Below are 27,347 nucleotides of genomic sequence, written 5' to 3'. Positions count from 1 at the left end.
ACTTTCATTCACAAATGACGTTAACTTGTTAAATTTACGATGAATTCACAACTATAATTCAAAGTGAAAGTAGAGGACTGACCGAGGTATTCCGAATAACTGCTAGATCATCGCGGGAAAAACGATGACAGCTTGTTATATTGGCGTTGATGTTGGAACTAAAAGTGTTAGAGCTGCAGTCGTTAATCGGAATGGAAGGGTTGTTGCTAAGGCAACCAAAGATATTCGTATTTGGAACCCCGATGAAGATTTTTATGTCCAGTCATCAGAGAACATATGGGAAGCAGTGATTCATGCTGTTAAGGTAGTGTACTTTCATGTGTGTTTGAAATAAAACTGTGAGAGTGTGTTTGGTTTCAACATTGATTCTAAAGAAACGAAACATAAATAAATGATTATCTTGTCATGCGTCAAATACAGTCGTGTGCTGTAATCAGGGACGTATATACTCAAATTCTGTGTATAGGTAAAACAAAATGCTATATTTAAACAATAAAATGCTCTCTTTGGTGATTCATGAGGAATATGAAGGTGGCGACATTGCAGAAAAAATACTTAACCCGCTAATGCCATTCTAGCTCTCACCAGAGAGCGTGCTACACAAGTTTCGCTTACACGCTTGTAAGCGAAACTTGTGTAAGCGAAACTTGTGTAGCATGACCTCTGGTGAGAGAATGCCGTTAATGCTGGTTATGTAAATTTTATCTGCACTGATTGCTGCCTTCATAACAGGTATGATCGAATCATCAAAGAAAGCATTTTAATGTTTATATTTACATCTTTCTTTGAACAAACTAATAAATTGAATGTAAAAAGTAAGTTAAATTAACAAAATTACTGTTAATATTCATCAGTACCTTAGCTAAAAGAGACAGCCAAATCGTTTCATATGAGAATCTGAGTCTGACATTATCATATATGTAATTTTTTTATGCAGTCCGTGATTTTTCTTAATTCACTGTAGGTTTCTACCAATTGATAAAGGGAGTTTGTAGAATTCAGTCCTATCAGTTTCAGTCGCTGTAGGTTTCGACCAGTCAATAAGTGGGGCATGTAGAGCTACGAATTAACTATAAGTTTCCGTATGAAATAGAGGGAATCATACTCAGTAGATATAAATATATAACTTAAAAGTACCTTTCACATAAGGTTGGGTTCCTATCTATGGCACGCCAAATTCACAAAAATGAGCTAAACATAGTTTCACAGTCGATAAACTAGGTTTATCGACTGTTACGGATCGTAAACTATAGTTACCGACGTTAATCTATATTTCACATCTGTAAACTATAGTTAACGCGATAATCTATGTTTCACATCTGTAAATTATAGTTAAAACTGAAAACAATCATTTGCGATTGTTAAAAATAGTTTATCTGATAAATATAGTTTCACCATTGCGTTAACTATAGTTTACAGACGTGAAATATAGATTAACGTCGTTATCACATTATGGTAATTTAAATAACTGGGCTCCCAGGTGTTCATACACTGTATGTCATGTCATGCCATGAGTTGTCATTTCACATTCATGGCATGCACAATGGGCTGACTGCAAGCACAATCAATTCTTTTTCGTGGCCAATGATCTTATCAGTACAAAATGTTAGTAGAAATTACACTTCAATGAACATTTATTAAATTATTTTTGTCGATCAATTTAACTACAAAATCCACGAAAATTAGTATTTGACGAATATTGTTGAAACCAGAGTATGTCGCTTGAGTGTACCAGCAGTGGAATTGTTAGAGATCATCCTTCTTGGTACATTTTGATTATGTCAGCTCCACCTCTCATGCATATTAATGTCAAACTTTATTCTTATGTTCGATCAAGGGCAGATAAGCAAAAATTATTCTTTTTCGAAAGTTGCAAGGAGAAAAACATAGAATGATCTTATTGTATCACAGTCTAAATTCTTAATTCATATTCAAAATTGACTAGACTCTTTAAAAAAATAAACAAAAGTGATATACATGTATTAGGTTAAGAAATAAACGCAACAGAAGCAACTGAAAAAGACCCAAAACCTGGCACTAAGTGCAGTCATCCTTTGTCAAAAAATGATGGAAACGGCAACCTGGGACAGACTAAAGGAGACTTAAAGATTCTTGGATAAGATCTTTGCTTTCAAAGAACAATAAGGAGGTAGGGTGAGGGTGATGGTCAGATCTGTTCTATTGTCAGCTCTAGGTAGCTTAGTTAGTAGATCACCTGACTCAAGATTCAGGGGGCCCTGGTCAGAATCCCAGTCAGGTCCATCATGTTTATTCTCATGCTGTTACAGTGAAAATTAGTTCTTGGGTTCCAGGATACAAAGTGACTTATTGATTAGTAAGTGTTAATGACTTTATATGTATATTTTTTATGAATAGGCAGTGATAGAAAAGTCAGGTGTTGAAAAGGACTATATCCATGGAATTGGCTTTGATGCAACATGCTCATTAGTTGTCCTTGATGCTGATGGAAAGCCAGTATCAGTTTCTCATGGTGAGTATTCTCCAAACACAATTTTGAAACTGTAAATTCCTTATATTACGCGAGTACTTAATTCCGCAATCCCACTGGTTTGTATCAAATCGTGAGAATATAAAATCGCAAACGTTGAAATTTTCTCCTTATTTTTTTATAGTTTTCAACTCTCAGAAATTAATGGCGAGATTTTAAAATCCGCGAAGGATGCTTCTCGCGATTTTACGTGGATATTAATTCCTTGCGTTTAATTAGGAACTTACAGTAGTTATGTCTCTCATTTGTAAGAAGTACATATCAATACTTATCTCTTAATTAATCTGTTATTTACCAGTAATACAGACCTGTATTCAAATTTTTGTACTAAAAATACAGTCAAAACCCATTGTATGTGTTATGTGAAGATTCTGCACAGAAATAAAACAATGCATACAGATTTCTTCATCCTTCATTTTGCTGTTATTCTAAAGGAGGTAAAGCAACGATATAATGACATAATTAGGTAAAACAGAATTATGTTCATACTTCTTTTTATACCTTTACATGTGTTGGAATTTAGATACAGTTACAAATGATATTTACAAGCATTTATTTGTACTAATTTAAGGTTCTTCTCATGAGGAATGTAATATTGTAATGTGGATGGATCACAGAGCGTCAGAGGAAGCTATATTTATAAACTCGACCAACCATGAAGCCCTGAAATGCATGGGGGGTCAAATGTCGCTGGAGATGCAGCCTCCAAAACTTTTGTGGTTGAAGAAGGTACTGTTAACTTTGAAATGACTGTAGTTAATGAAAATTAAAAGCTGGATATACAGTACCCTCAAAATTAATAAGGATAGGATAAAGGCATGATAGAACAGTATACAAGCATGATGCAATAAGATTGATACAGGATTATAAAGGAAAAAAGATGTTTATGATAAACATATAATTACATTAAATGATCTTTATGATTAACCTGATAATGGCAGAATTTGATAAGAACACGTACAAATCAAGATACATGCAGACTTTCTTTTCATTTACAAATGCCGAGTTGTTAATCCTAGCTGCATCTTTGATAGAATATACAAAAATGACAAGTTAACATTTATTAACTAAAAATATGAGCTTAAACGATCAATAATTTTTCTGTATTGTTAACAATGTTTTCATTACCGAACACCCCAGCCGATCACTGCAAACATATCGAAGGCCGACATCAAATCACACAGAAATTAGCATGTTCAATTAAAATACAATCTATGTTTTAATAAAATATCAAAATAATCTATCATAATAAAAAAGAAATTTTCTGTAAAAAAAATTGCATAAAATAATGAATTATATCATTTACATACAAGTTAATGTTTATGCTGTTATACACTCCCATAGGTTTAATATATTCGACATACAGGTAAACATATTGTTCCCTTGTTCCTAAGAACTTTGATTGTTTATGCTAATCTTTCATTTCAATTGCCTACAAATATGATTTACATGTAATATCTTATTCAGTTTTGGTCTAAAGAATTTGGAAACTAGTATGGTAGAATGCTGAATAGAATTGTACATTACTTGTTTGATAAATTTTAGTATAAGACACACTGAACAAATGATAACTTCAAAATAAAATCACTTGCCTTTACAAAGGCACTTAATGATTAACATGATAGGATAAATGGAAAAACTGTTAAAATTGAACAATAAACCTGATAGGATTAACGCACGATAGGATGGGATTAACACACCATATAACAGTATACAGGCACGATATGACAGGATGGATAAACGATTAGATAGGAAAAAGTTGTAAAAAATAATGTTGCGGGTACTGTATGAAAAAAAAGATTATAAAAATTTAAATTAAGCATTTTAGTGAGAACTCTAAGACATGAAATTGAAATTCATTTGGGTTAACCTGGTAAATTCTTTCCCTAGAATTTGCCTGACACCTGGAATAAGGCCGGCCATTTCTTTGATTTGCCGGACTTTCTCACTTGGAAAGCAACAGGAGACACATCAAGGTATGTTTGAAAAAAATATTTTCAAAAATTTATACATTTAAACTGGTCTTGTAAAAAATAGAGATCAAAACAAAAAATAAACTTTGATATATCAGTAAACTTAATGCAACATTTGATATATGTGCTACAGATCCTTGTGTTCTTTGGTTTGTAAGTGGTCTTATCAAGCAGACAGTTTGGGAACTAGAGAGTGGAACCAGGATTTCTACAAGACCATAGGACTTGAGGATTTGCTGAGTAACAATGCTACAAAAATTGGTGCGTTTTCAAAAAGTAGAATGAAGCATTTTTGATTCGATAAGATGCTCTGTAAACTTATCTCTACAATTTGCATTACACACAATATCAACTGTTTTTACCAAGTTACTTCTGCAGTACCAGTATGATCCAGAAAGAAGTCCTGAATAAAAATGGGGTTAAAGGACTATATATGATAAGGGCCTAAAATGGCCCCCTAAAATGAACATCATCATTTTACTATCATTCTTTGTTTTCTTAGTACAGATATATATGTGATGTGTTTATATAATATTTACTTTGATTCAAGTGCCCACAATTTAGAAATATGACATTGTAAAGACAACCTTTTCCCGCCATTTTGCATTTTTAGCGTAAAACAGCTTGTTTTCAAGCAGTTTTTCCTTCCGAAAACATAGAGCGCATTCTTGAACAAATAAAATATTTTAATCAGAGATGTACCTAGCCAAGACTAATAAGTGACAAAAAAAATTTCCTTGTTCAAGCATGCGCTCTATATTTCCCATTCGTAAATAGATAAGAAAAATGTCAATTTTTGGCTGATTTTGATTTAATTATAGAAATGGCGTCACTTCTGACGTCATATACTGCCAGTGTGTGCAAATAAATCAAATAAAAAGATGAAAAATATATTTTATATCAACTCTTCTAAAAAATTAGTAAACATTTTATTGTACCCGAAACACTTTAAAAATGGCGAATTATGGGGGCCAAATTTAACTCTTATCATATATAGTTCTTTTGTTCCTACGTATAATTTGCAATCATAACTTTTGGTCTAATTTTTAAAAAAGACCCTAATATATATTTAAGACATTACGGTAATAAACATATACAGCTTATTCCACTTATATTGAAATCGCTTATTTTGAAATTCCGCTTATTTTGAAATAAAAATAAATCCCCCGTTTTTTCCTCTCATTTTCTTTGCATTGATTTAACGGATATAATGAAATCGGCTATTTTGAAATATCGCTTATATTGAAGCCACTGATCGGTCCCCATAGGTGATAATTTGTTGTTTTTATAACGGTTATATTGAAGTACTCCCTGGCGGCTGTCGTCACGGTTGGTGACGGTAATTATGCCAGACTGACCGGTTGATATACAAAGGTGTAAATTGATGAAGTTCTCATCATGTGTGTTTTTATACCTCTTTTAAGAAGTAAAATTTATTCACTGTTGAATTTTTTGTTTTTACGTATACGGATTTAATGAGGCAGACGTAATATTGAAACCCCACGGAAAAGAAAAACCATATCAACGTAAAAATTCCAAAATACCGGCGATATTTCCCCTCAAGTTAATAAACATAAACGAAATTCAAAACAACGTAAAACCACGGTCACGAGTGAAAATGTCAACGCATTGAAAGATTTAACCACAATTCACTTCAAGAAATTGGCACAAATATATTTAGCATGTTTCAAGTATCCCTTTGCAAGTAAACTGTTGCACAACAAGCAAATTCATCTTTGTCAGTTTGACCCGTTTGTCACGCGTCAACATTCAAACATGGCTGCTTAAAACAAAGACTTTCATTTTGAGATTCATATGTACACATTATGATGAGGTTTAAGATAGGAACAAAATGAAACTTACAAAAGTTACGGATATAATTTTAATCAAACTTTCAAGGACTAATATCCATGTAATATGTTCACTGTAATAGATAAATGTTGTCCAGATAATTTTTTCGGGTTTGGTTTTCTATGCTAACATCGGGATTGAACTTTAAAAAATGGCGGCTTCACGTCAGTCAATTTCGCTTATATTGAAATACGGATATATTGAAATAATTTGCATGGTCCCCTGAATTTCAATATATCCGTAGTAGGCTGTATTTACCCCGGTATATATATACGGTAGATATGTTTAGATTTGTATATTGTTCAGTATTGAATGTAAACAACCATTTTCCCTGCACGACTGAGTTGTCAACTAGAGATCTGATTGGTCGGTGCTCTGATTGGTTAGTGGTTTGGGGTTTTTAGCTCACCTGAGCTGAAAGCTCAAGTGAGCTATTCTGATAACATTTTGTCCGTCGTCCGTCTGTCCGTCCGTCCGTCCGTCTGTAAACTTTTTACATTTTGAACTTCTTCTCTAAAACCGCTTATCCAATTTCAACCGAATTTGGCACAAAGCATCCTTATGGGATGGCGAATATAAATTGCAGAAATAAAAGTACGATCTGTATTCAAAGCGGAGAAAACCTTGAAACTGTAGAAAAAGGGGGGTGCATTTTTAAAAATCTTCTTCTCAAGAACTACCGAGGCAAATTCAACGTAGTTTAGCATAAATTATCCTTATGGAAAGGAAAATATAAATTGCAAAAATTAAGGTCTAATTCAGTTTCAAATCTGAGTTATTACGAAAATAATGATAAAGGAAAGGCGTGTTTCAGCTTCGGTTCGGTTCGGCATCCGGTAAAATGGGTAGGCAAGACTTGGCCTGGTCAAAACAAAAGATTGGCAGTTATTAATCTGCCAATCTCATTAAAATTTCAGGATATTTGATGGACCAGTTACATTTGTATTCGCTGTAAATATTGCCGCAAAATAATTAGATTTGGAATTGACGATTGCCGATCTACCCCGGCTTTTATTTTGCCACGGCCCGGGTTTGCATACCCATTTTACCAAGACTCGTATTCCATACTTCTAAAACGAGGTTCTTTGTTTAAAGCAGCCATGACATTATACGAAAAAGGGTCGATCTGACTATGATGAATTTGCTTGTTTATGCAACAGTTCGTGTATGAAGGGAAATTTTTGAAACATGCAAAATATATTGGTGCTGATTTTGTGAAGTAAATTGAGGCTAAATATTTCAATGCGTTAACAGATTTCACACATGACGTTGGTGTTAGCTAGAACTGATTTTCGTTTCGTATTCATTATATATGCTTTGTAATTTAACCTGGGAACTCTCGTATTTCGTGATTTTTACGTATCAATTCAAACAGAGACTTCGGTAGATCAAACAGTTAACTCTTTACCTGCGCAAATTAAGCAAAATCTGATGTATCAAAAAAGTACTGAAATACAATTCATTCTATCGGTAATTCGGCATTATCTTTTGCATAATGGTAGATTAATGCAATAGGTTTTGTTGAGATCGATGCTCGGCATTTTCTCGAGTTTATTCAGTTTAAATAGAGTTTGATATCGCTGAAGGAAATATGTAGGTATATATACATGTGTATATATGATTCATTTCGAAAAAATAAATTGTGTTCTTTATTTGTTATAGTGCATGCATGTTTCTTGTGTTTAATTGTTTACAATTTCTATTTACTAACCATATTTGAGTGTTAAGCTTCGAATTATAAGCAATTAAGATACTGAGATTTGCTCACAATTCTATGTTTGTACACAGATCTTAAATACTAAAGATTAAAAAAGTAAAAAATTTGTCAATATTTATTAAGAAAATTTTCAAAGTCTGTTTTTCCAGAAACCAATTTTAACAACTTATTGTATTGTAAACTTAACCTTTTTTCGTCATTAGTACTCCTACTGTACATGTGATCCTTGACTGTGTTTGTGTACATTTGTATAAACTGATTTTGAACCTTAAATACCAATGAACTGGTCTTGAGTGAATAAAAGAATTGAAAATCTTAGGCCATTCTTTTTTTCCATTTTAAATGCTGAATAGGAAATACCAAGTTAAAAATCTTAAGCTGAATGTAATAAAGTCATGTCAACAAAATATGACTCAAACCTAGGGAAACTGTGAGCTCTGTATCTTGCTTATAATTCTACGATTGACGCTGAAATTTTGGTTGAACATTAGAAATTCTATATGAATTAGAGTATGTTAAATACTTGTACAAAAAAAATAAAAGAATGATATTCTGTATATACCTACTCTCTGGGGTCCCCTCATTATACAATAAATAATGTGAAATCTACATCAATTTTGATAGTTTTTCAGACACGAGTAAATAAAAACGACATCTTTAAAACAGTTTCCATAGTTTTGACACATTTCTGTTATGGGGATAAAATAATTATCGCTATTCCTAAGAAAATATCACAGCGGAAAATTATCCTGGTTTGTACGCGAGGTAAATAACAGTCATTTAATTATAATGGAAAACAAATTAAATTTTTGAATGTTTTAATTTGAGGAATTGAGCACATTGAGGTACAATTTTCTTCTTCACATCTATACATGAAGGATTTTTTAAATAAAATACAATAACTATTATATATTTTTTTTAAATACAATAACAAGTAAGTAGTTGATGACACAAATGTACCTAGTATATGCTCTCATATATTTTGATCGCTTTACAAAGTGTGTGTGTGTGGGGGGGGGGGGGGGGGGGGACAGAACGAAAATATAGGTAATTGGAAGTTAACAACTTAACAGTGTACCCCTACCAAATGTTTAGTTTTATATCTTGCGTAGGATTTTCTTATTCTGGTAAAAAATAGTATTTCATGAAGGTACAATGTCAAAGATTACGTGTATGCAAAAATAATTGTAAAATTCGAATACTTGACTATATTTATTTTTTGTTATTCTACCGAGGGACCATATGGCACAATATCTTTTGAACGCCAATTGTTGCTCAGGTGAGCGATGTGGCCCCATGGGCCTCTTGTTTTTATTATCATTATTAGACCAGACCCCATGTTTGCTTTTAGGGTCTGCTTTCTGTGTCTGCTCGGGGTTAGTTTGGGGTCTGCTCGGGGTCAGCTTTGGGTCCACCTGGGGGTTTGCTTGGGGTCACCTTTCAGTCCGCCTTAGCTGACCCAAAGCAGACCCTAAGCAGACACAGATTGCAGACTCGGGGGTTTGGTTGGGGTCAGCTAGCTGTAAGGTTGTGAAATTTGTTTTCTCTCAAAGCTTAGTCCAACTGTTACATTGATATCTTTTAAACCTTCACATTCATATTCTCAGGAAAGAACATCCAGTCTCCAGGGGCCCCATGTGGGAGTGGCCTGTGTGACTCTGTAGCCATGGCAATGGGTCTTAATGCAGGGACTCCAGTGGGAACATCCATTGTTGATGCACATGCTGGTGTTATAGGTTAGTGATTCTACCATCATCTTCTACAGTAAACTGATATTCCTATTTAATTCCTTCTCTCATACTGAGGCATCAATGGCTGATTTAAAGTTGTCTGGTATCTAGGTGGACTGATTTAAATTACAACTATTTTGTGTTTGATAGGATCTGTAGGTTGTGTTCCAAAGGCCACCACAGAGGACAAACCATTTCCTTTACCAGATCTAACATCCAGATTAGTTCTTATCTGTGGAACATCTAATTGTCACATGATCGTAAGTCAAGAAAGTATCACTTTATTCATGATGTGAAATATACAAGATAGTACTTGTTTTTTCAAGAATGAAACAGCTTTTTAAAAAAATACTACATGTGTACTTTGCAGATGTGACTATATAAATTTAGTAATTCCTATTTCTACAGATAAGCAGGAATCCCCATTTTGTGCCTGGTGTTTGGGGTCCATACTATTCTGCTATTCTTCCAGGTCTCTACAATGCAGAGGGAGGGCAGAGTGCTGGGGGTAAACTGGTCAGTTACTTGTTGTATTGATAGTAATTGTTACCATTTATATTATATAATATGTACATGTAGGAGTCAGTGAAATGTCAGTTAGTCGGTAGAATACATGTCTGAATATTTTTATATATTGCTGAAAATTGAAAAATAATAATTCAAAAAATAGCCCCAAAGAGCAATATGTATCTAAGTAAGAGGAGGTAACCTATACTACGGTTGTGTATTTAGAACAATAGCACGCTTTGTTTAATATCAATTAACATTTAAATTATGGAGGATATAGAGAAGGATGGAACAAGACCAAATCGTATAAAACCAGAGTTTAGATTGTAAAAATTAAGTGGTTTAAGTAGTAGTAATAGTTTATTGGCGTATACATTACATACATTGCCATAGCATACAATTTAACAGTACTGTAAAAGTAATAGACGCGCTTATGAACGTTGTCAAACAACTTGCTTTAACGTTATGGATTTTTATTAATGGAATCTGACAGAAAATTACGAAATCCCAGTGAAAAAATTTGACTCATTACGAAGTTGCGTAGGATTGAAGTTTCTCTCTCAATAATTTTGAATTCTAGAAGATACTAGTGCTTCATCTCAGACGACAGACCCCCTTCTGCTGTATATTTCAAATGATGGTGGTTTGTCAACAAAGTCTTACAACTCTTATAGTTCTTAACGCATATTAAAAGGAATAAAAACGAATGAGTTTTGTGAATCTGGAAAAATATATGATGTAGCTTCATCATGATAAATTATATTCCTTATTTAAACTTTGATTTTAATAAAAGTCTTTGATTTAAGATATATGATATAAACAAAATCACACTGTTGTTTTGATCTCGTCCCTGGTATCAGCCCTTTGATGGTATCGGCTCAAGCCCGAAGGGCACAGGCCGAAACCAACCGCTTAGGCTGATACGAGGGCTGATACTGGAATTAAATTATAGAATAACCATTGATCTTAAAAAGAACAAATTTTATTTAACCTTTTTTAAAATAAAAGGTGCGTTCGCTAAAATTTAATTGTATCAATATCTTGGCACTTGAGTTTGCACTAAAATAGGTATGTGCCAAATTTTCTTGTTTTTCAGTATAGAATTGTAAAAGGTCCTTATTTTCAGGGATAAGGCTATATATATGCAAATAAACACTTTTTTTCTAAATGTCTTATTTGTGTCATCAAGGACCATACTACATGTATAAAGAATGATTTTTGCAAGGGGCATACTGCATATCTATAAGCTGAATTTTTATGCTGATTTCAGATAGATGAAATAATTGAGTCTCACCCAGCCTACATCGAGGCCATGAAAGATGCAGAGGCACTCAGTAAACAAAGGTAAAAGAATTTTGGAAAATGAAGTCTCAGGGGGGACTTGAACCCTATATAATCATCATACAAGTAATAGCTAGAAAATATCACACCTAAGGCATGTTTAGCACATGAGTGCTTGCAAATTTGTGTTGCTGGTACTGTATAGGGAATTTTGGCGAGTGCTTGCAAGCACCCGCTTTGTTGAACACGCTTCAGGTGACACCTACTTTTATGCATGAAAAGAATTCATTGAAATTTAAAAATTTTTAGTTAAACTAACTTTGTTTGATTTGCTCACTAAATCTTGAACTAAATTACCGGTAAGGTGTAAGAAATCAAGTACATGTACTACATGTCTTTTATGCATTCAAATTGAAATTCTATTTTTGGGCATAACATCTTAAATCTGCAACCAAATTTTACATGTTTATGTTTCATATTAAATTAACAATTTGAAATTTCACAAAACAATCATCAGTATAGCTTATTAGCCATAACAAGTTTAGGTATATAATGAATTGATATTATCTACTATTTTCATTTAGAGGCAAACCAGTTCATATCCATGATTATTTGAATGATTGGCTGAACACCTACAAAACGAGAGACAACTTGCCATTTGTTAGTTACTTGACCAAGGATTTCCATCTGTATCCAGATTTCTATGGAAATAGGTCACCATTAGCTGACCCAACTCTTAAAGGAATGGTGAATATCATAACAGTAAAGAACTATATATGATAAGAGTTAAATTTGGCCCCCATAATTCGCCATTTTTTAAGTGTTTCGGGTACAATAAAATGTTAACTAATATTTTAGAAGAGTTTATATAAAATATATTTTTCATCTATTTATTTGATTTATTTGCACTCACTGGCAGTATATGACATCAGAAGTGACGCCATTTCTATAATTCAATCAAAATCAGTTAAAAATTGACATTTTTCTTATCTATTTACGAATTGGAAACATAGAGCGCATGCTTGAACAAGGAAAATTTTTTTTTGTCACTTATTAGTCTTGTCTAGATACATCTCTGATTAAAATGTTTTATTTGTTCAAGAATGCGCTCTATGTTTTCGGAAGGAAAAACTGCTTGAAAACAAGCGGTTTTACGCTAAAAATGCAAAAATGGCGGGAAAAGGTTGTCTTTACAATGTCATATTTCTAAATTGTGGGCACTTTAGCCAAAATGAATATTATGTAAACACATCACATACATATCTGTACTAAGAAAACAAAGAATGATAGTAAAATGATGATGTTCATTTTAGGGGGCCATTTTAGGCCCTTATCATATATAGTGTAATATAATCAGAATTATCTTGTGTACGATCTGTTACATTGTTGGAACTCTCTTATGTAAGAAGTTGAATAAAGTTAGTTTATCCGGTTATGCAACATGGCTGCATGAGTTATTACATGGTGTCAGAAAATCCGCGTCCATCAGTCAGGAACAATGTCACACAGCGGTATCAAAACTTTACCAGAATTTATTATAGCTGAATCTAACTCTGGAGCGAAAGAATGGGAGGCTTACAAGCGCGACTTTCTTGTGCATTTAGATGCTCTGGGACTGGACGACAAACCCGGTAAGAGGAAAGTAGGATTATTACTAGCTAACATGGGCCGGGAAGCTGTGAAAATCTACGATTCGTTCACATGGGCTCCACAAATAGAAGAGGACAGAGACAACAATATCGAGGCACAACCGGGAGAGAATAAACATGATCTACAGACAGTATTCAAGAAGTTCGATCGTCACTTTGGGGTCCATAACTATCGAAACATTAAAAGGCAAGAATTCTTGAAAACCAGGAGAGGCAAAAATACAATAATGGATTACATATCCGAGCTGAAACGTAAAGCTGAATTTTGTGAGTACGGAGAGCAGAAAGAAGGGTTGATATGTGACATGATAATTAACGGTGTCAATGATATGAAATGTTCAGAGAAGCTAATGGAAATTCCCGCTGGCGAATTAACCCTGGATAGGGTCATTCAAACCTGTCGTCAAGTCGAATTGACCAACGTGCATTTGAAAAATTTGGACGCTGAAAACCCATCAGTAAATTTTGCAAACACAAAACATAACACAAGCTACGAGAAACCAAGGACATTCGGACAACCAGTGCAGCGAGGGCAAAGAGGAGGAAGCAGATACCAAGGTACGCATCCGTATTGTGCAAATTGCAGCAAACATCACATTAAAGGACATTGTCCAGCATTTAACAAGCATTGTGATGCCTGTGGGCAGAAAGGACACTTTAAGCATTCAAACCTATGTCAAAGTCGTGCAGCACCACCAAGAGGTCATCAGAGAAGTCGGAGAAATTTCAGAGGAAGAGGACACCCTCCGCGGCGTTCGCGAGTATATTATGCCGAAGACAATACACCTCATAGCAACTCTGAGCTAGAAGAGATGTTTAATCAGTGCACAGTACAAGATGTGTGGACCGCGAGTACAGATACTAATTCAGAGTCAACCGGTGATTGGAAAGTTACATTTGACATTGGCAACAAGAAACTAACCTTGGACATTGATAGCGGTGCACAGTGCAACATATTATCCAAAACAAGTGCCGAGAAATTTTCGTCCGTTGCTCCGATCACTGATAGTAACGTTATTATCAATGGCGTAAGCACCAAAGTTAAAGCATTTGGACAGATAAGCTTACCATGCAAATACAAGGACACAGAAAGACTAGTTAGTTTCCAAGTGATTGACAATCCTCGACCCTTACAGTTACTTGGTAGGAAAGACAGCATTCTATTTGGCCTGATTGCAAGAGTTAACAGTGTCAATGTCAGTACCGCTACTGAGCAATTAAGGAAAGACTATGCAGATGTCATTGGACAGGACATTGGATGCCTTCCTGGCGAATACGAAATAAAAATCGACAAAACAGTGGCACCCGTAATTCACGCACCAAGAGCTATTCCAGTAGCTATTCGTGATCAAGTAAAACTTGAGCTTGACAACTTAGTTCGTTGTGGCATCATATCTCCAGTAACAGAACCAACTCCATGGGTCAACAGTATGGTATGTGTGCGGAAGAAAAATGGCCGCGTGCGAATTTGCATAGATCCATCAGATCTCAACAAGGCAATTATGCGTGAACATTATCCAATGAACAGTATTGAAGATATTGTGACAAGATTGCACGGAAGCAAGTATTTTTCAACCTTGGATGCTAACATGGGCTACTATCAGATCAAATTGTCTAAGACCAGTTCTATGTTAACAACATTTAACACACCCTTTGGAAGATACCGATACCTACGTATTCCAATGGGGTTGAAATGTTCCGGTGAAGTTTTTCAGAGGGAGATGGTGACTCATTTTGGCAGCATGGAAGGAGTAGAAATCGTAATAGATGACATATTAGTTCACGGAAAGACCTTGGAAGAGCACACTGACCGACTCAAAAAGGTATTGGAAAAAGCCCGAACCATCGGATTGAAGTTAAACTCAGCCAAGTGTGAACTTGTGAAACCGGAAGTTGACTATGTTGGCCATCGTCTCACAGGAGAAGGCTTGAAACCATCAGCAGGCAGAGTAAAAGCAATTCTTGAGATGAAGGACCCAGAAGACAGAGGGGAACTTGAGACAGTACTTGGTATGTTAGCTTACCTTGCCAAGTTTATTCCAAGACTAAGTGAACTCACAGCTCCGCTACGGAAAATGAAAACAAGTGAAACTTGGAACTGGGACGTTGAATCGAAACAAGCATTCACTAATGTCAAGAAAGCACTAACCTCTACAGATGTCTTGAAGTATTTTGACGTCACTCGACCAGTGACTGTTACCGTTGATGCATCAATGAAAGGCTTAGGAGCAGCGATTTTGCAGGAAAATGGAGTTGTGGCCTATGCATCTCGAGCTCTAACCTCAGCAGAACAGAGATACGCGCAAATCGAGAAAGAGATGTTGGCGGTAGTCTTCGGATGTGAACGTTTCCACAAACTGCTGTATGGGAAGTCTAATGTGACAATAGAAACTGACCATAAACCACTGGAAGCCATCATGAAAAAACCCATTCATACAGCACCAATGAGGATACAAAAAATGATGTTAAGATTACAGCCTTATGAGTTCAATCTCATCTACATTAAAGGCAAAGAAATTGGATTGGCAGACTGTCTGAGCCGACTACCATTAGAGAACAGTGACGAAAGGCTGATAGATGATGAAATGATGGTCATGGTAGCTGAAACCTTATCGTATACAAACCATGAAACACTAGTCGAATCTACGAAGAAAGATCAACAACTACAAATTCTGAAACAAGTTATTTGCCAAGGATGGCCAGAGAGGAAATGTGATGTACCACTTGAAGTCATGCCATTTTGGGACTTTCGTGATGAACTATCTACTTACAATGGACTCATCTATCGTGGGGAGCGTACAGTCATACCGTCAGAACTAAGAACAGTAACATTGAAGACAATCCACAGTTCTCACCAAGGGATCCTTAAGAGCAAACAGAAAGCTAGAGAATTAGTGTTCTGGCCAGGAATGAACAAACAGATTGAAGATGTTGTCAGCAGATGCAGTGCATGTTTAACACATAGAAACAAACCACAAAGGGAACCAATGATGATTCATCCTATACCTTCACTTCCGTGGAGCAAAGTTGGAACCGATTTATTTGAGCTTGATAATCGTCATTTCCTCATCCTAGTTGATTACTACTCAAACTTCATTGAAGTAGCAGAGTTAGAAAGGGACACCAGAGCGAAAACTGTCATAACAAAGATCAAGGAGTGTATTGCTCGTTATGGTATAATGGACATATTAGTGAGTGACAATGGTCCACAGTTTGCATGCCAAGAATTCAAAGAGTTTACAAGAGCATTTGGGATCGACCATGTCACATCATCACCATTACATCCACAATCAAATGGACTTGCAGAAAGATCAGTACAAACAATCAAGAACATCTTAAAGAAATGCACAGAGTCTGGAGATGATATGTACTTAGGGCTACTTGATCTACGCAACACCCCCAGGGATAACGAAATCGGATCACCAATGCAACGTCTTATGTCCAGGCGAGCTAAGACACTGATACCCATCAGTGACACATTGCGAAAGCCGTGCATTATAGAACCAAACCTAGTATCTACTCGTCTTATGGAATACAAACAGAAGCAAAAATTCTATTATGACCAAAGTGCAAAACCAAGACCACAGTGTGAACTTGGAGATTCCATACGCATTCAAACACCTGATGGTTGGAAACCAGCAACCTACGTGTCAGCCTCTGTACATCCACGTTCTCATATTGTTGAAGCTGGCAGTCAGGGAAGAACGTACCGCAGGAACAACTGTAAACTGATGAAGACAAGGGAAGACCCGCATGTGATCCAACCCAAACATGAAGGATTTGCGTCGCCCACTCTTGAAGTTCCGATCCTGAGAAATCCATCGGCAAACCATTTACCACCAGCAAAGCCTAAACCAGCATTACCAGAGGAGAAGCCAAAGGTTGAGCAGAAGTCCGAGCCAGGACAAGCACAAGATACACAGCGAAGATGTACACGTTCCGGACGAGCCGTCACAAAGCCAAAGTACTTATCCGACTATTCCGTGTGATTATCTATTATGGGAAAGGGCATAATAATCCCTAGTCAGTTAAAACTCATTTGTTATGTTAGTTAATTACGTTTAGTTGATGTTACACTAGTCAGTGTATTTCTAGTCATTCTGAAATTTGTCCAGCCTAATTTGCAGTAAGAACAATATTGAACATTGGATCTGATAATATTTTATTTGTACAACTCATTTGAATTAACTTAACTATGTATTTCATTCTAATCTCCAATTAACACAATTATAAGCTAAATATAAATCAGAGTGTTGAATTTCATAAAAGGGAGGATGTAATATAATCAGAATTATCTTGTATACGATCTGTTACATTGTTGGAACTCTCTTATGTAAGAAGTTGAATAAAGTTAGTTTATCCGGTTATGCAACATGGCTGCATGAGTTATTACAATAGTCCTTTATTCAAGAGATGATTTGGCCAAGTTAGCAAAAACTACATGTAATTCACCCTGGGTGTTTTGGTGTTTGTGGGTGCATTCTCCCTCACAATTGGTCTTCGTTCGTCACCGTGTGTCTTGCGTTGTGCGATGACAATTTTACATTTTTAGCTCACTGAAGCTAAAAGCTCAAGTGAGCTATTCTGATCACATTTTGTCTGTCGTCCGACTGTCTGTAAACTGTTCACATTTTCAACATCTTCTCCAGAACCACTGGGCCAATTTCAACCAAACTTGGCACAAAGCATCCTTAGGCAAAGGGGATTACATATACACCTAAACCTATCTTGAAAGATAATAAATATTGGAAAATTATTTTCGACTATTTTCTTGTACCTTTTCAATCAGGTCGTACACTCTATTATGATATTTATAAGTTTTTCACTAAAATCATAGGTTTCATAGTCCTTTTTGAAAGATATCAGGCAGGAAGATGGTCGTCATTACAATACTATAATTTTTCTACTCCAGAAAGAAATTTAATTAAATGCATATATGAGGCTCCTTGACAAGTTTGTGCATGGGTTATAATACTCAGGTGACCGTTAAGGCCTATTGCCCTCTTGCATTCAATACAATTTGTTTTGAAAAATACGATTTGTAAAAAATTGTAATCAATTACCGGTATTGATTTTTATAAAGGTGAAATTATGAGGAAAATTATTCAAGGTGCACAAAATGATGTTTGAATAAATTTTTGATTTGATTGCAGAAATGTGGATTGACCTTCTCGGTAAACTTAAAGGATCTTGCCACACAATACTTGGCTTCCATACAGGCACTAGCAGTAAGTGAACCAATATTTAGATTTTTACATTCCAGTACTTCATTATTTTTGTGCTTTTGTTAGCGTCCCGCTCTGTGAGTGACTTATAGTGATCAGTCTTGTTCAGATTAAACCCCAAAACCCCTGTTGGTAAGGGGTAATGAGTTTGAATTAAAAACCTATGCCAACTGGAAAATTTCTTATTCTTAGGTCAAGAACAAAGTAAAATCCTATGAAATGCCTTTATCCTATTTTCTGGAAATTTGTGAGATTTCTCTACATTAGACTGAGGTTCAAAAATGGCTTCAATGGTGTAACGTACAAAGAAAGCCCATTTTCTTTCCTTTGGTTCAAATGCGACCTGTCACCCTCCTTTAAAGGTATATATGCTGTTTGAAATGAAAACTTTTAAAAGAAAGAATTTTGCATTTTTCCATTAAGCTACAAAAGTTACCAGGTATACACTTTCTGCAAATTATACAGATTAAATCAAACGCATTTAAAAGTATTACCTGGTAGATAAATTCTAATTAATTTATTTACTAACCGGGTCGGTCAGTAAACGCCTAACTTTAAAATATTCTTAAGCATGTGATGTGACAAGCTAATTTTAGAACGTACACAACATGTTGACGCGAAAACGTGGTCAGTCATTTACAATATTACCAGAGTTTAACTAGTGTTTTCGCTAGTGCAAGGCTCGACATTAATGCTTGTCCGGTACTAGTTAAAAATAAATAGGGACAAGTGAATATTGCTGGTCACTTGTCGGACAGGACAAGTGCAATTTTATATAAAGAAGTCTCCAAAATTAAAAAAAAGAAAAGAATGTTCGGTGTTAAGTTTATAAGTTTATCAGTTTTTTGAATTTCGATCCTGACATCAAATTGAAATGCAATTGAGATACCCATGATTGGGATTGAAGTTCACTAATTTCAAACAACTTTTAATATAGAACTGTAAAGGTGTGGATCTAAGTTCTTACAAAGTTTTGGTTCACCAGACAAAACACACATGTTAAGAAAGACAAAGGAACAAAATGATGAAAGATTATATGGAGAGAAATGTAATTTTTGTCAGGAATCATTGATACACTATGACGACTTTACATGTATATTTTAAAAAACAGCTTAGAACGAAATTTTGGATGACAAACAGTTAAACCTGATGCTAAAATATCCTATAAAATTTGCCATGACAAAGCTAAAGCTGGCAAATTATGTTTCATGTTACATTGGAACAAATACATTTAGGAAAAACACTTAAAGTTTCCATTTGAAAAGTTGGGTTATTGATTAAAGCAAGAACTATTAATAATAAAGGACTTTATTTTAGCAATACAAATCTGTAGTTTTCAAGCTGTCAATATTTAATCTTAAATGTTAGAATATTTACGGACAAGTGAAGTTGAACTTTGGACTAGTAAATGTTTTGGTCACTCGTCCGAATGGACAAGTAGGAAAAAAAGTTATTGTAGAGCCCTGTAGTGTTAATGAAAGGATTTTGTACAACCATGTAAATGCACCTATGGATACACCTTAGAGCGTGCATGGGGTTAGGAATAAATGAAATATTTGAATTCAAAGTGGTTTTTTACAAGTTAAGTATTGGTCTCTTCAGCTGCATGTTTATTCCTTAATAATGCATTTCCCCTCACATTTTTATTTCGCAAGGGGATGCTCTGCTTTGCGGTGTCCTGGAAATTTCTTTCACAGTAAACATTTGCATATTTTTTTTTACTACATAAAAAGCAATTTCTTACAGATTGATACATGTGTATAAGAACAGAATACCTTTCTGTTGCCATAGCAACAAAAGTCTAGTTTGATTTTATATTTTTAGTATGGGACTAGGCACATCATTGATGAAATGAAAAAGGCTGGACATTCAGTAGAAATTATCTACATGTGTGGAGGTCTTAGCAAAAATTCCCTGTATGTGGAAACCCATGCCAATGTTTTAGGTAAGAGTTGTTAAGCATTATCTTTATTAATGTCAAGCAAATCTTTAACGAAAGAATTGCTACAGCTATTTTCTTCTGATAACACCACTTGACTAATATTTATTATATCTAGTATTGTTTAAAAAAATCTAATATGATGTGAGAAAGAATTGAAACAATTTGTCCCTAGAATTTTTGCATACTGTTTATCGCAAATTTAACATAAAAGTACATGCTAGGGTTGAGTGTTTTTAATAAACTGCAACTTGCTATCCCAATAGTGTCGTCACTCAACGAGCAGTCCATCGCTCGCAGCGTGTACACCCATGTTAGATTTGCAATAAGTGTCTTTATAACTCTATGGTAGGAATTATCATGTCCATTATTCCTTCTTGTACAGCCCTGGTATTTGCTTAGAGTGACGCTTTGTACTTCTTCCTTGAAGGTTTACCTGTGGTTCTGCCGTTAGAGGAGGAGTCGGTGCTTGTAGGGTCAGCAGTACTGGGAGCCAGTGCCTCCAAGGACTTCAGTACCATACAGGTACTGACAATACCAACAGTTTTGTAATGATTAGAATTAACTACTAATAATAGTACTAAGGGATAGAATTTTATTTCATGAAACAATTCTTTGAATACCTAGTTACAGTGCCCAACCCCAAACAGTGATATCTATACAGGAAATCACATGTGTTAATTTAGGTCAATCATAACAAATCAATCAATATCATCTGATGCTTTACACTGATTGGCATCTATATACTTTTATGTTTTTTTCTTACAATTTTTAATAGGATGCCATGCTGAGTATGTGTGGAGAAGGAACAGTTACAGAGCCATCCAAGTCAGAGGCTGAGTATGAGAAATATAAACTTTGTTCATAGCTAATAACATATTTCAAGTGTGTCTTCTTTGCATCAAGAACCCTTATAATGGTAAACATGAAATTATATAGACATTTTATATTATCTCCATATTGCAAAAAATTTCACCATGTGAAGAAGGAAAGGGTAGTTTAAAACATTATCATTTGTAAAAGTAAGCAAATATATTCAACTAATTGCTGATCTAGAAAATGCACTTATACCCTAAACATTCACTTTTATCTATAAGACTTAAAAAGTACTCTGTAGTCAATAAACAAATAAATGTGAACCTTTTATTTGAAGAATAATTTAAGATACATGTAGGTAAGATACATGTAGGTGATATTAACTGGCTGAAAGAAAGTTAAAGTGCACTTAAAATCTTTTAGTGAATTGATTGACCATATACATTTTTGTGTAATTTCAGGTTCCATGATAAAAAGTATCAGGTGTTCAGAAAAATGGTGGAAGACCAGAAACAGTACAGAGCAATAATGAATGGTTGAAATTGGCATCAAAATGACGTTGTTTACTGATAGTACAGGGCATTTATTTTTTGTTTAATTACAACTCTAATGCATTTAACCACAGGAGGTGCAAATCAATTATTATGGGAAACTAGTTATTGTAGATTTACATAAAAATTGGGCATAGACGTTGGAACCTGGGGGGGGGCTTAGCCACCCCCCCCCCCCCCCCCCCCCACTTTTTTTTGCAACATTAGACCTAACCATTAGGCACATAGCATCATAGAGGGTTCACCCCCCCCCCCCCCCTTTTTATAATTGTTGTATCTTTTTTTTCTTTTTTTTACGACGAAAAAGACACATACCAGTAAATTGGTAGCATTCTTTACTTTTATTGATTTTAAGCAAGCTTGTGACACTATTTGGAGAGGTGGTCTATTGTATAAAATGCTATTTATTGGAAGTGTTTTGTTTGCATTAAAAACATGTTAATTATGTTCTTATTCGTTTCATTCAAACAAACTTAAATAATTTATAAAATAAAACACAAACACATATGTTAGGATGTGAAGTGCTCTGAAGTGCAGTTTACTTATTTCAGTTTTATTACTTATATTTACATTTGCAAATATTTTTCCTGATATGAACCTTTAGAAAATCAAAAACATTTAATTCTGTGTAAATGTTTTTGTGCAGTCACAATGATCATAGCAAGTGCTTATCACTTGTCGCTTTGATTATTGTAAACATAAAATCTCGGTTATTTTAACAGTTCTGAACGATTTGTCTTTTCCCAATGTAAATAAAAGTAATAAAGAGTAATGTAAAAAAGTTCAACGGGATATGAAGTTGATCGGGACGTGATCAAATCTACCAAGAAGCCCTTTGAGCTTCACAGGGTGTGCTGTATATTTCTGAAATACATTAAATTTTCTTCTTTTCATTTCTACAAAATAAAACAATACTTTTAGCATAATTTTCCGATACATTTTGTATACATCTCAGAAGCAAGAGCTGGTAAGTAGGAATTAAGTTATCTGCACTGAAAAGAGCCTTCAAATGGCTATATAACTTTCTGCACTAACGTTGGTCAGTTAAAACCCGTGCAATGAATATTTAGATGTCACCCGACAAAGAGACCAACAACTAATCAGTAAATTACAGGTGTAAATAAACATGAACATATGTTATTGGAACCTTTAATAAATACATTAATACTAGTACCAAAGAATTTATCAGTATAAATGATATATTTTCATATTTTATAACCTGTTTATTAGGGTACAGCAAGGTGAAAACTTGTCTCCATTACTGTCTTTAGCTCACCTGAGCTGAAAGCTCAAGTGAGCTTTTCTGATCACTTTTTGTCTGGCGTCCGTCTGTTTTTCTGTGTGTCTGTAAACTTTTTACATTTTCGACTACCGTACTTCTCCAGAACCACTTGGCCGATTTCAACCACACTTGGCACGAAGCATCTTAGGTAAAGCGGATACAAGTTTGTTAAGGTAGTCCATCCATAACTATCAAATTTCATATCCGATAGACTGCGAGTATGATTACTAAAATCTTAGAGTGATTTTCAGGGGTCCATCAAAAAATAAAGATTAATAAATAAAAATTTGAATATTAGATTTATCACATCTTGAATTTAACATTGAAGTCTATGGAAAAAATGCATTATTTTTTAAAATATAGTACAAATAATTTTCTCACAAATTTCATAGTAAAAAGATGCAAAAGCTCTCTCTTTCTTTGAAAATACCAAAAAATTTACAATTTACCGTACATATATTTAGAAATTGATTTTCTCCTAATCTTTGCAAGGGGCAGACAACTCTAAAAAAGTTCATTCACTCGACTGCATACATATTCCCAAGTTTGGTTTATATAAACCTCATAGTAATTTTAAAATACGTATTTCATGTAGTTTGTATCAATTAAACTTGTTAAATTCACCTCAGTTATTGCAAAATGTTAAGGTTATGATAATATAAGAAATATGAAAAGAATCATTTTTTTTTACAACTTGTTTATAACAGAGACAGCAAAGAATACCATCTCTTTGGAAAATGTTAAAAATAAAAGGCCCACGTGTTATACAAAGTCATTGAAAATATATTCATCTTTAAACAAATATTTTGCATCTAACTGTGAAAGCTATGATTTCGGACTAGACTAAGTGCTTTGGGTGTACTATTTTTTCATGTACAATTAAGTGTGTGTGTGTGTATATATATATATATATATATATATATATATATATATATATATATATATATATATATATATATATATATATATATATATATATATATATACACATTTTAAGTTAATTTTCATGGTTGATAATATTTCCCATTTTTAGTGTGTTTTACGCTGATATCAGTAAACCATATCAGCCAAATGTTCATTGTAAATATGAAGATATTTTTCATTGTACATTTTTATGATGTTTGATTGTACATTTATAAAAATTTTACAATACAGCTTCATTTTGTGGCTTTGTTTTGCAATATGACATATTCAGAATAAATGTTACTCTTTTAAAATCAATTAATCAAATATATTTTGTATCAGAGGAAATTCGGACAAAGATTTTTACTATTTATAGACTTGAAACAATAATTCATAATATCACAATTTATAAAGGATATATCATTAAACTGCTTGTCCGGCCTTATTGAGTATTGTCTAAGAAAATGCATTAAAATATTTTCATTTTTAATGAAAATATTAAGATTAGGAAATTCGAGCTAATCTGACAATCTTGTGAGCATGAATACCCAATGATTTCTTTACTGTTAATTTTTTTTCAATATGGATCTTTTCTATGATCCTAAAAAAATTAAATTCTGGATATATGATTATATCGAAATAATCAATAAAAAAAGGGATTTTGGGAACACAAAAATACAATTAATAGATTTACAGAGGAAATTCGGAAAATATATTTTGTGTGATTCAAGAACATAAGTTCGTTTTTTTACTACTTAATACCATGCTTTATCATAGAACTTTAGACTTCAGTTGTTTTTTGTTTTTGTTTTTGTTTTTTTTTTTTACATTTAATCATCTTTTTTTTCCTTAAACCATCAATTTAAGATATCACTTTGGAATTACTGTGTTATTACATGGAAAAAATCTATTTTTAGCATTGACATTTCAAATGACCTTCATAGAAAATTAAGCAAGATGATCCTACACTTTTTTGGTTTTATTGAAATGTGCACGTCATAAAATCTTTACAGTTTCATCATTTTCTGAATACATGAAATATGAAAAGAATCCATCCTAAAAAGTCCTTGATGAACTTGACCATCATAATAAATTTGAACCCCTGCCCATGCCTCTCTCCACAATACTTTTTGTCTTCTTATGAGCCCTATAAAAAACCCTTAATAAATCAACTGTTTTACATCACAAAGAAGTTTCAAAAATTAAGAATTAATGCATATTTTTGACTCATAAAAATTATCAATTTCATACACAAGAACACTAACAGAAATTTTACCAATTAGGAGCTTAATTATACTACATGGGTACTTGACAGATGCTAAATGCCTAGGGATTATTGTAAACCACCTGCTTTCATGTACTTCTGAGCAATTCCAGTAAAAGCTATGGTATTAGCAGCAAGGTGTATGCATTTTAGATTTAGAACATGATGGCAGTGGCGTATGTTCCCTTCTTTTCATGTGTAGGCTAATGTGAATGGAGATTCACATGAGGCGCGTACATGTAGATACGAAAGGGGGTAGGTACGGGAGGGATCGCCCCCTCCCGTTTGTTGGACTCGAGAGGCCACCCCCGAGAAAACTTTAAAAATTAGACATGAACTCACGCGATTTTGTGATATCAAGATTGAAAACAATGAGTCTCTGTGAAATCATATGCAAGTATATATTTACAACTACCAAGTATTATTCTCTCTATTTCTTACGGAAACTTATAGTTAATTCATAGCTCTATAGAAACAGCCAGACTGAAATCTTCACGCCCCGTTTATCGATTGGTCGAAATCTACAGCGGCTGAAACTGACAAGAAAGTGACAGGACTGAAATTGACACACCCTGTTTATCGATTGGTCGAGACCTACAGCTACCTAAGAAAAATCACGGACTGCACGAAATAATCATGATATCAGACCCAAAGTCTCACAATAGACGATTTGGATGTTTCTTTTAGCTAACGTTCTTTTGTACATTAACAGTAATTTAGTGAATTTTACTTACTTTTTACGCGCAATTTATTAATTAATAGTTAGCTAACGCGGGTTATGTATTTTTTCTGCAATGTTGCTACCTTCATATCCCGAATGTATCACTAAAGAAAGCATTTTATTGTTTAAATAAATTCTTGTCGTTGTACCACAAAAAAGAAAAGGAATACAAATCGTCTCGTAGGAGTTTTTGATTTTTGATTTTGCAAATTTGGAGACGGGCATATTGTTATTTGCCCAGTGGTTATGAAATTTTAACGATAACATATTTTAGGTTACCATGATTCAGAAATCAAAATCGTCGTAGCGCTAGCATTTCGCAAAATATTGAACAGATTACATTTGAACCTTTCTTAGTACCTAGTAAATATGGAAATTTTCTTTCACAAAATCATTCGGAATTGAAATGATATGTTGTTAATGCTTCCCTCCTGATAATTATTCCGAAATCAAATAATTATTTATTTCAGGTATATATGGCGCAGTGTTGATGATGATTCGGATATATTAACCAAAATTTAAAAAAAAAATCTACGATTTGTTTATTTAACTTTATATTAAGATAGAACTTTTCTGTAAATTACGCAACTAAAGTCAATCGTTTGTACAGTGACAGTTTTGAATGAAATGAAATTTTTGTGAAATGAAATATAGGGTTAGATCTGCCCCATGTTTGCACTGCTCTCCCTTTTATAACGCGCGTTAATTGTACTAAATATTTTTAACGCCATGTACAGGAGTTAGTGTTCTTTGAACAAAAGTGACGCATGGTGTTATGACAATATCTGTTTCCGGTATGTATTCTGAGAATAATTACTGGCTTCCCGGATGAAACGCTATCAGAGCACCCACTTATAAAATTTTCAAAAATATGACATGTCAAAATCAGAAAACATGACTAAACACCGCTTTGAAAATCGAGAGCTCACATTATTTTGTAAAATAAAAGATATTAGACCGTTTCAATAAAATAACGGGAAATTGAGCAAGTCAGGTACCCAGTATTGTAGATTTATCAAAATTGACTGAAAATAGAAATATTCGATCGGATTCCTTTGAATAAAAGAGTCGTAGTTATATTTTTTAAATGGATTCTTAGAAAAGGAATCGTAGTTATATTTTTTAAATGGATTCTTAGAAAAGGAAAGCTTGCAATAGTGCAGACTTTGAAAACAAATATTGTTCTTGTTATTGTAACTTTTACATAATTTTAGGATAAAGCAATAAATATATATTTGTATGTTTTATCCTTCAACTTATGATATTTACAAACTACTAGTATTTGAAGTAAAGAAAATGAATTAGGTATGATAAAATTCTGTAAACTTTCGGGCATCTCATGAAAAAAAAACTAAGTCTCCAATGATGCGATCTTCAGAAGAGTTATCAGAAAAATAGATCTACATGAATAAAAAAAATAAAACAACAA

General features: G+C 34.0%; 1 protein-coding gene across 3 annotated transcripts; it reads left to right on the top strand.

Annotated features, from left to right (window-relative positions):
- LOC128183387 (FGGY carbohydrate kinase domain-containing protein-like) lies at positions 1-21,917 on the top strand. Of its 3 annotated transcripts, none has more exons than XM_052852382.1 (15): positions 1-304; positions 2,377-2,491; positions 3,081-3,238; positions 4,400-4,485; positions 4,616-4,743; positions 9,658-9,786; positions 9,931-10,040; positions 10,189-10,296; positions 11,558-11,631; positions 12,153-12,228; positions 18,371-18,445; positions 20,267-20,387; positions 20,812-20,906; positions 21,160-21,221; positions 21,659-21,917. In XM_052852382.1, exons 1-15 carry the CDS (start codon positions 125-127, stop codon positions 21,735-21,737), a joined length of 1,596 nt encoding a protein of 531 aa, XP_052708342.1. In that variant the 5' UTR covers positions 1-124; the 3' UTR covers positions 21,738-21,917. The 3 variants fall into 3 exon arrangements, 2 of the variants coding, with proteins under 2 accessions (XP_052708342.1, XP_052708337.1); XM_052852377.1 differs by having other exon boundaries at positions 12,153-12,315; XR_008243591.1 differs by lacking the exons at positions 20,812-20,906; positions 21,160-21,221; positions 21,659-21,917 and adding an exon at positions 18,635-18,804 and having other exon boundaries at positions 12,153-12,315; positions 20,267-20,389.
- The last annotated feature ends 5,430 nt before the right edge of the window (positions 21,918-27,347 follow it).

This window comes from Crassostrea angulata, chromosome 1 (assembly GCF_025612915.1).
Source record: "Crassostrea angulata isolate pt1a10 chromosome 1, ASM2561291v2, whole genome shotgun sequence".
In the NCBI taxonomy this organism is placed as follows: domain Eukaryota; kingdom Metazoa; phylum Mollusca; class Bivalvia; order Ostreida; family Ostreidae; genus Magallana; species Magallana angulata.
This window is presented reverse-complemented; position numbering and strand designations above follow the sequence as displayed.